The 10,379-nt window shown below is 47.0% G+C and overlaps 1 protein-coding gene and 1 long non-coding RNA gene across 2 annotated transcripts; one reads left to right on the top strand and one right to left on the bottom strand.

The window, feature by feature from the left end:
• Positions 1 to 867: 867 nt before the first annotated feature.
• Positions 868 to 2,693, top strand: LOC107196515. The gene is made up of 2 exons (XR_001517920.2): positions 868 to 1,882; positions 2,299 to 2,693. It is a non-coding gene; the product is annotated as an uncharacterized LOC107196515 (long non-coding RNA).
• Positions 2,694 to 3,985: 1,292 nt separating this feature from the next.
• LOC102888456 (zinc finger protein with KRAB and SCAN domains 3) lies at positions 3,986 to 10,378 on the bottom strand (the record flags this gene model as incomplete). Its single annotated transcript, XM_015598275.2, has 3 exons — positions 3,986 to 8,216; positions 9,156 to 9,300; positions 10,055 to 10,378. Coding segments are annotated over 3 exons (1,332 nt in total), but the record flags the coding sequence as incomplete, so codon positions are not given.
• Between the last annotated feature and the right edge of the window lies 1 nt (position 10,379).

The raw sequence follows: 10,379 nt of genomic DNA, 5'->3' as shown, positions 1-10,379 counted from the left end.
AATTTAATGTTTGGGACTGATTTTTTTAAAAAAATTATTCTGTATGAAAAAATAGAATGAAGAGAAAGAAAAGTCTACCAGTATGTAGTGGCCTGGATAAATTGTATTTGATGCCACTAAATGAGATAGACCTACGTGACTTATAAAGATGTCTAAGATATGAAGTGAAAACGTTAAAGTAAGTGATGGAGAAAAACTAAATGTAAAATAGCCTAATTCCTATCCCCCTCACCCTTTGTCTCGCTAGAGAGAGATCAGAATTATTCAAATTCCAAGCTAACAGTGACAGTGACTACTACCTCAGGGGAGATAGATGAGACTAAGGAGGGACAGGGTGGAATTTCAACTTATAATTTATTAATTTTGGCATTGTCTGAAGGATTTTTTTTTTTTTAAACGTAGGTATTCTATTTTTCTAAGAAGTATTTTCAATAGGTAATGGTCTATGCTTCACCTGTGTTTTCAGTTTAAAATCTGTACGGGTCTCACACACGTTTAAAATTCTGATTATGTGATTCACTTCGAAAAAGAACTGGATGCCAAAGAAATGGGAGTTTACTCCAGGTGAGGTGAGCACAGACGGTGGAAAACTAGATGCGGAGAACTAGAGCGGACGGCGGTAGGCGACGACGTGCCGAATGCTAGAGCGGCAGGGGGTGGGTGGTGGGGATGGAGAGGGGAACGAGACATGGAACCCTAGAGCGACAGGCGACGGGAAACGAGATGCGGAGTCCTAGAACGGCCTGATATGGGAAACGAGACGCGGAATCCTAGAGCGACCGGCAATGGGAATCGCGAAACGTTAGAAGGAACGGCAGTGGGAGACGAGGCGCGGAGTCCTAGAGCGGCCGGGGTAGAGGGAATGAGACGCAAAACGCTAGAGCGACCGGCGATGGGAAACGAGATGCGGAGTCCTAGAACGGCCTGACATGGGAAACGAGACACGGAGTCCTAGAACGGCCTGACATAGGAAACGAGACGCGGACTCCTAGAGCGACCGGCGACGAGAAACTCGAAACGTTAGAGGGAACGGCAGTGGGAGACGAGGTACGGAGTCCTAGAGCGGCCGGGGTAGGGAGAATGAGACGCAAAACGCTAGAGCGACCGGCGATGGAAAACGAGACGCGAAACGTCAGAGGGAACGCCAGTGGGAAACGAGACGCGGAATCCTAGAACGGCCACTGGAAAACGAGATGTGGAATCCTAGAGCGGCCGGCGATAGGACACGAGATGCGGAATGCTAGAGCGGGCAACGATGGTAAACGAGACTTGGAGCGCTAGAGCGGCCGGGGTAGGGGGAACGAGAAGTGGAACCCTAGAGAGACCAGCAATGGGAAACGAGATAAAAAAAAGTCCTTGAACGGCCGGACGTGGGATGAGACGCGGAATGCTAAAGGAAACGCGGCCAGACCCTAAAGCAATCGGTCGTAGAAAAAGAGATGTGTAGTCCTAGAGCGGCGTGCGGTAGGAAACGAGAGGCAAAACGCTAGAAGAAATGGCGGTGGGACACGAAATAGCGAAGTCCTAGAGTGGCCGGACGTGGGACAGGAGACGCAAAGCCCTAGAGCGGCCGGCGGTGGGAGAGATGTGGAGTTCTAGAGCGGTCGCGGCGGGGGGGAGCGAGAGACGAGAAATGGAACCCTAGAGCGACCGGCGGTGGGAAACGAGGTGCGGAGGCCTAGAGCGGCCGGACTTGGAAACGAGATGCGCAACCCTAGAGCAGCCGGAAGTACCTTGCTCGGCCGCGGGTTGTTTGGATGTGTTCGCCACCACCGTGGGCCATTGTTCAATTCTGCGCGCAGGTTCCGACTGTGTTTGAGTCCATCTTCTCCTTCCTCGCCTTTTCCAGGCTCGTGAGTCGGCCTCTGGAACCCAGAATAGGGTGGGTGTGTGAGAAAGGGCCTCGGGAGATTGGGGCAGAGAGGGGAGGGTCTCGGCCCCGCGCCCCTAGACCAGGGTAGGCGTCCCGGCTGTGAGAGAATTGCTAGGGTGTGGGGGCACCTTGGTAAGTAACATGCATTAGGATTAGGACTCGGGGTAGGAAACGCCTGGTGTCTGGGGAAATGTTTTCGCTGTCGAGGATGTTTTGAAATTGAAATTTCTCACCGTTTGGTTCTAAAAGCAAGTTAAGGGGTGTCGAGTGGGCCGGTTTTAAGTGTAGAACGTGACGGTTTCCTATCCCTTTCCCTTAATTTATTGACTCTCAAATGTTGCAGTGTATTCACATCGCTGGGGAGCCTGTTAAAGATGCATATTCTGTGGCTCTCTATCCTTTCTTTCCTCCTCCCCAACCCCCAGATTCCGATCTCTTGATGTTGGCCACGGGTTCGGTCAAGCTGGAATTCAGCTGCTGGCACTTCTTGACACTTTGGAGACACACAGGCCTGGTGTACATGCACTGCCTGGGTGTGAGCAGAGGGCTTCTCTCGGCGATCTGTGGATTCTTGGGCCCGTCGTCTCACCCACATGCGAAAGGATCTTAGATCTTCCCTTCACCTTCATTTTTCTATCTAATGAAATAATGATTGTAATCAAATCTCCGAGGGTGATACTGAGGATTAAATGTGGTCTTGGATCTGAAAGCATGCTATAGACTGTGTGAGTGTTCACTGTTGTTCTTGGGAAGCTCAGTACAGCTTTAGTACAGCTGAAAGCTTCAAATGGAAAATAAATAAAACTGTTTCACGTTTGTATTCTGCTTGATTCAGACTGTTCAATAAACCAGTAAAACATCTGCTCTTCTCACCTAACCCTCCTAACAGCTTGGCAGGGTGCATGTCAACTACCCTTTAACAGGTAAAACAGTTTCAGAGAATGTGTATCTATTGATGAGGACCAAATTACCTCCAAATTTAGGTAATTTATTTTCCACTACCTTTTCTATGGGTTTTAGCCGAATGTTTCTGGCCTGAAATCTCTTAGGTTGCAGCCAAGGTGTTGGTCGAGGGAGCTGTCATTTGAAGGCTTGACTGGGGCTGGAGTATCCATTTAATATGGTTCACTCATGTGGTTCCCCCCAAGGCTGGCTTCTCAGCAGACTTGTGGAGTGTCCTCAGGCATGGTGGCTGTCTTCCTCAGGAGCGAGAGAGAGGAAGAAACTATTCTCATGACTTGGCCTTGTAAATTGCATAGCATCACTATTGCCACATTTCCTTTGTCAGAAACCAGTCATATAGTCCATGTATATTTAAGAGGAGCAGGATTAGAGTCCATCTTCTGAAAGAGGGAACGTGGAAGACTGCAGGTTCATTTTATTAATTGAGTTGTAATTGACATACTACATTAGTTTCAGGTATGCAACATGATTCGATATTTGTGTAGGTTGAAAAATGATCAGTAAGTCTAGTTGACATCTGTCACCATATGTAGTTACAGAATTTTTCTTCTGGTGAGACCTTTTAAGATCTCAGCAACTTTTAAATATGTAATACAGTATTAATTATAGTCACCATGCGGGCATGTAAATGCTTTGGATTCTAGCAGTACATGTCCAGGAATCTTGATTTAATGCAAAATAGTAAGTTGGATTAATCAATTTCTAGGCTCACGCATTTAATAGGAACTCTGCTAGCTGCTGTGGAGACACTGGTGAGCTGGTCGTTTACCCACTGTGTCCCAGCCCCAAGCCAGCGCCTCTGTACCTTCTGCTATAAGCAGTCTGGAAGGCTACAGATTCTATTTCCCAGAACTGCTGGGAGAACAGAGGAGAGAAAACGATTAAAGTTTTAATGTATTAATACTCAAAACTTTAGTTATTTTCTGACAGCTTAGAAATAATGCAGTGTGTTATCTGTTTAAGAATTCACAAGCCGGAAAAGGAATAAAATCAATAATAAAAATTCAAAAAAATTCACATAAAGGACTAAATGGCATGGTTGATTGTGTTTATACAAATAACTGAGGTTAGGATTGTTTAGGTTTCTTTTTTTCATAGACCCTTGAAAATCTTAAAGTACTTTAGAAATTGCAATAAAAAGGATTTGGAAAGGTGTACAGTAGATTTATTCTTTTGGATGTGACCCAATTCCTAATAAAATACACGGAACAGGTAGGCATATGTCATAGTGTTCAGCCATTAATTGGGAAAAGACACTAGGAACTCTTGCTGTTTTCAAAATCCATGGTCTTAGATTGACGATATAAATACAGAGGGATTGCCAAGGCCAGAAACAAAGTGAGAAAAGTGAGTAGGTGCAGAATTGAAAGTATATTTTTGCAATAAAAGCGTTATGTCAACAAAAAAGTTCACAGGAAAAGTAGTCATCCCAAAATGTTTCTGTAGTAGCAACTCCATTTGAAAGTATACAAAGCTGATGGGAAAAAAAGTTTCATCAGTTGAATTCTTCAGACCTTATTTTGGCATATTAGGAAAAATAAGACAATAAAAAGGATTAGAGAAAAGTTGATAAATTGAGTTTACTTAGTGGATAAAGTTCTCATGAATAATTGAGCTGGGACCACACTCATGATTTGGGATGTTACAAGGTAAGAGCAAGACTGCCAGTTACAGGACTCGTTTTAAAGATGGTCTTTGTTATTAAACAGTTGTCATTCCAACATAAGGACTACTTTTACACAGCACTTGTTCGAATAAGCAGATCCTCACAACCCTGTGAGGTAAGTTGTCACTCCTATTTTTTTCCCTCTAAAAGAGAAGGCAGAGAAACAATCTCTTTTGCAGGCTCATATGCATCTTTACCAAAGTTAAGAACACATCTAGGATGCTACTCATGAAAAGCTCTTTTCGTTATAACTACTACTTCTACCCACGTAGAAAAATTACCCTATAAATCAGCTGCCTGTTCACACAAGCAGAAGAAAAGGAAATGGATTCTGCGTTGCTGCAGTTGAGAAAAGAAGTAGAATGGCTGACAACTAAAATTCTTAAAAACATTTAAAAAGCATGAAAAGTGGCAATTTGTTCCACTTTATGTACTGCCTTATATGTCAAGCAGCTTATTTTACTGCATCTAATTTCACCTGAAAAAATATATTTTTGGCCATTCTTTTAGGCTATTTAAGTCTAAAAATGAACCCATTTAATAATTCACTTACTGATAAACACACCTTTGTTTTATACATGTGTCATATCTACAAGACTATCAGCAAATTAATTTTATTTGAAATTACGTAATACTGACAGTTTCTTAGATATATTTTTACCGTAAACTGTGAGTGGCTCCCTGGTGCTCACTGCATAAAATTTAAACTTGCTGTGGCATTGAAGCCTTCTGCAATGTACCTACCTCTTCAAACTTGTCTTATTTACTAAATTTGATGAACTCTTTTAGTCTTGTCAACTGACACCTCACCTTGTCCATGTGGTAGCAGCACATGACCAGAAGTGACCTTCCCCTCTGAAGTGCCTTCAGTTTGCCACTTATGAGTTGTTTATCACGGCACGGCGTTATTTTCTGTCCAGGTCTCACCAACGTAATTGTACTTGAGCCTCAGCTCAAGAGTGCATGTGCGTGTGTGTACTTTATCCCTTACACTGTCAAGAACATAGATACTCAAAAGTATTCTGTCCTGTACAGAGAAATCTTGGGCTCAAAAGAGCAGAAAAGAGTAAAAGGAAGCACAGTGGTCTTTTGTTAATTTTAGTAAGTTACATATGTATAAATAATCCTTTCTGGTTTGCAAAAGGCTTTCATATGTCTCTTCACATAATACAAGAAACAAACTCCAAAGAAAAATGAACAGTTTAAAATTAGGGCCATTAGCAAATATTTCTGAAAAATAAAGAGGAAATGACTGATTTGTGGAGGTAACAAAACTGAGGTTAATTTAAAAGGAAATGCTAAAAGGCTAGGGAAGAGTTAAGTGGAGAAAGTCTATAGAAATGTGAAAAGCTAAAGTTTTAAGTCAGACTGTAATGGAGGGTAGTGAAGGCAATGAAAGATGCAGGGAAGGCCCTGTGGTCTTAAAGCCCCTTGGCCTGTGGTACTTCAGAGCAGAAATCCAGAAGGGTGCCAGGGGCAGATAAGAACAACACGTGGCCAGGGGTTTCATCAGAAGCAGAATCCACTCTTGGCACAGCAGGGTAAAGATAGGAGCAAGTGTTAGGCACTCAGGCCTCTAGAAAGAAGATAGTCTAAAGCACTGAGTAGAAGGTGATTTGGGTTCAGGAGATACCACAAAATCATTATAACTCACAGCATAGCCTTGATTATTTACGTTGATACTGTGGATGTTGTGGAGCTGTTTTTTTGGATAGTTGGGATTCTCACTGTGCTTCTCTACCCCAATGGGTTCCTGTCCTCATTGGTTGCCTCTGACCCCATCTTCCTATCACAGGGCAGTGTTGAGAACAAGAATGATACTTGTTATAGATATCTGGTTTGACTCCTCTGACCTGGAGGAAGTTTAAGTTTAGCTAGCATAAGCCTGGATACACTGTTGGCTCAGTTGGAAAAGAGGGATACAGATGGTGTCTTGGCACTTGGTGAGGGCCAAGATAACTAAAAAGTGAGAAACAACTTGTTGAACATCATAGAATTTACATCAAAATCCATAATCATTTTTATCTGACGTGAAAATTTGACATTTTTTTTTACCTGAATGTGAATAATTTCCCCCTCAAGAGTAGCAAAATTAATGGGAACAAATGTAATTCATGTTGATTAAAGAACCGAGCTGTATGGATGGAGTGGTCTCAAAACGTCTTAATGATAAAGAAGCTGTTTAAGGCATTCTTACTGTAAGTGACGAAAATGCTGGTGAGGAAATAAGGGTTCTTCCACCCCGACTCTGCCAGTCCTATGTACTTGGCAAAAAATACATTAGACTGACCCAGAATCTAGACTTCAAAAAATAAACACAAACAAAAATGGCCTCAGTTAGAAATTCCTCAGAAATCTAGATACCAGATTTTCAGAGACAGGAAGGTCGATGCACCAGTACATTTAATAAATGTTTGTAGCACCTGCATGTGAGGCACAATGTGGGGTAAGATGTCACTGATCCACTCACTGGTGACGGATTCTGTAGGCCAAAGCAGTCGGAGCGGCAGGCCCCAAGCCAGAGCCACTGACCCAGGACATATCATTAAGTGACTGCTAAGGGGCATGAGCCAGTCTGGAAGCCCTTGAAGTCCAACAGCTGAGAGCAAACCATTTCGGGTCCTACTTCCCACAGAGAACTCTCCACAGCCTCCTTTCAAACAATTTTCCCAGCCACCTTCTCAAATGTAGAAGACAATGCACCTAAGCCACACTCAGTGCTTTCTCACGTGCCTGTTGCCATGCGGTGGTCAGAATGGCCCCGGCCCACAATTCCTGCACTCAGGAAGGCCTCCCGGGCAGTGTCACCTCAGTGAGGAATGAGCACCAACGCTGGCATGTAAGACCTGTGTCACCGGGACAGAATTTTTTTCCCACCGTGGCTTCTCTGATGCTGAACAAGGTATGAAGTTCGGGCGAAGCCTTTTCCACACGCGTCACACTGATAGGGTTTCTCGCCTGTGTGGATTTTCTGATGTTCGATAAGGCTCCTGCTCCTAGTGAAACTCCTCTCACACTCATCACATGTGTAAGACACGAGGGCCTCAACACTCCCCTCGGACCTCTCCACCCTCCCCTGATTCTCCCAAGTCCCTCCACGTTCCGGATCCTGAACATCCTTATCACCGTGGACCCTCCGATGTCTCAGGAGATGCGAATTCCGCCTAAAGGCCTTGCCGCATGTGTTGCACTGATATGGCTTCTCCCCCGTGTGGATTCTGTGATGTTCGAGGAGGCTGCAGCTCTGGCTGAAGGCCTTCCCGCAGTCCTCACACTCGTAGGGCTTCTCCCCAGTGTGAGTTCTCTGGTGCTTGATGAGGTTTGAGCTGTGACTGAAGACCTTGCCACATTCGTCACACTCATAGGGTTTCTCACCAGTGTGGACTCTCTGATGAATGATGAGGGCAGAGCTCCCGATGAAGGACTTGCCGCACTCCTCACATTCGTAGGGTTTCTCGCCCGTGTGGATTCTCCTGTGCTTAGTCAGGCCTGAGCTCTGAGCAAAACTCTTTCCACATTCATGGCAAACGTGCCGCCTCTTCCCGGTGGTGATTTTCTGCTTCCTTTGTAAGCTGCCCTCCCGCTCTCCAGCTTCTGCACAGGTGTGTAGCTGGGTGATGGCTTCGCCCAGGTGGCACGGTGTCTGCCCGGGCTCCTGTTCTGGGTGCTCCTCACCTAGAGGCAAGTCCCTGATCTTAGTCTGCATTTCGCCACCTGAAATGACAAATGGCCAGCGCCGGTCAATTACGCACTGCCACGGAGGAGAGTTGTCTGAGGCGTCCCGGGACGCAAGATTTACAGAGGGTGATGAGGGTTTAGGCACGAGAGTAAAGACATGAAAAGGAGGGAGAATAAGGGTGCCGCAGGGGGAAGGGTACAAACGAGAATGTACAAAGAGGTGCCAGCCAAGGCTGGGCCCAGAAAGGAGGAAATGGGTGTCTGCTAACAGAGAACTCCCTCAGTTTTGAGAGAAGGAAGGGGAACTTCAGGGTCTCCTATGAGAGGCGAACTCACAGAGTTCAGGCTAGAACCTCTGCTGAGAAACAAAATTGACAATGACTGGCGTGTCCCAGTGCGTGTGTGTCGGGAATCGCCCTCACGTCACAGCACAGGGGACGCTGGGAGCGGGGACCGGTTTCCCACTGAGTGGTGTCCCCCTGCTCTAGTTACCGGCCACGGGCTTAGCAGGTCACACTCTCCTCGCTACAGCAGCCCGACAACCTCTGTAATGCCCTGGCTGGCTTTGCCGATTCGGCCTTGTTTTCTTCACGCCATTTAGCAATGTCTGAAATTGTATCGTTAACCTATCTGCTGTCTTCCCCGACAGAACGTAAGGTCCATCGCAGCGAGAAAAACATCTCACTGACAAATCTGTCCCCGGTGTCTACCGTGCGGGCCACCACATAGGGGGCTCCATTCGCTCGTGTTAAACGGATGGAGAGCGCTGTCTTGTTGGAAAATCGATTCTTTCCAAATGCAAATGTCAATAAAGTCTGACTTACTGAGTCCAGGTCGGGATAGGAAAGCTGTGCACACTGTGTGAAACTTCCCTTTTAGTCTCAGTGTCACAGGGAAGAAGATCTGTGACGGGGACCCTGACGTGAAACTCGATCGAGGCGACAGAATTCATACCGCTCGGGAGTTAATCCTCACCTCCGTCGGCGGAGGGCTGGGGTCCCACAGATTCACGCTCGAGCAGCGCCTTCACCGGCTGGAACTGGGGACTTCGGGACCTCCGAGCCGGTGTCAACACTGCCATCTTGGAACAGAGCCGTTGCCCCTGGTCACCACCTGGGACCTAGAAGTCACTCGTTTATGCATTCATCAAACCCTCCTATCGTGCTCTATATGTGCTAGTACCGTCTCTTTTCCGGGCACAATTTCTACGGGCTTTATAAATGTTAATTCGCTTAGTGCAGACCACAACCCCATGAGCTCCCTCCCAAGTGGCCTGTTATGTCTGTAATGGAAAAGCTATTCTACAGAGTTTATGGAACTGGTCCGAGGTCACCCACCGCTATTCTTTTCGTTACTGGCCTCTAAGGGAAATCTCGCATTTCCTTATTTCCTTCCGTCATATATCGAAGCGACAAAGCAAGCAAGTCGGCGCAAGCGTACCCAGGGCTCTGTCACCGACAGAAACTGCAGATGTTTTCACAGGACAGTACAACCCGGCAAATGTTGTCCAAGTCACTCGTGCCTGCCATGCTTTGACATGATCCGTTATTAGGCCCGTCCCTAGATCTTACTATTTAGCGCGTTCGTTTTTAAAAAGCACGCATGTAACTGTCTCACAAATTTGGCCAACGCTCGACTAACTGTATTCCGATATAACGGAGATCCTTTGCAATCCTTTATGTTTTCGTCGATACATTAAAAAAGGTTATTACGAGAAGGGGTCCGGGGACTTCACCTGACTGCCGAGGGGCTTCGCCGTGCACAGAGAGACTGAGCACATGTGGATCTTAGAGGAATGTCCCCCCCCCCACTCCGCCCTCGAGAATCCGGGAGCCTGCAGACCACGGCTCTCGGACGCTAAGCCTCTCCTCTACCTGCGGCCTGGGCTCGTCCAGCTGCCTCTGCGGACCCTCCAGCAGCACCACGGCCTCCTCGCCGCTCTCCGGACACCGTCCCCGCACCCGGGCCCGCAGCTCCGCGGGCAGGACGGCCAGGAACTGCTCCAGCACCAGCAGCTCCACGATCTGCTCCTTGCTGTGCGTCTCGGGCCGCAGCCACAGCCGGCAGAGCTGCCGGAGCCGGCGCAGCGCCTCGCGCGGCCCCCCGGCCTCGGGGTAGCGGAAGCCGCGGAAGCGCAGGCGGCAGCGCTCGGGGCCCCGAGCGGGGCTGCGGCTCGAACCCGCCTCCTCGTCCTCCACC

The sequence above is a fragment of the Pteropus alecto genome, unplaced genomic scaffold (genome assembly GCF_000325575.1).
Source record: "Pteropus alecto unplaced genomic scaffold, ASM32557v1 scaffold49, whole genome shotgun sequence".
Classification (NCBI taxonomy): Eukaryota; Metazoa; Chordata; class Mammalia; order Chiroptera; family Pteropodidae; genus Pteropus; species Pteropus alecto.
The sequence above is the reverse complement of the archived record's forward strand: the minus strand, read 5'-3'. Positions and strand labels throughout refer to the sequence as shown.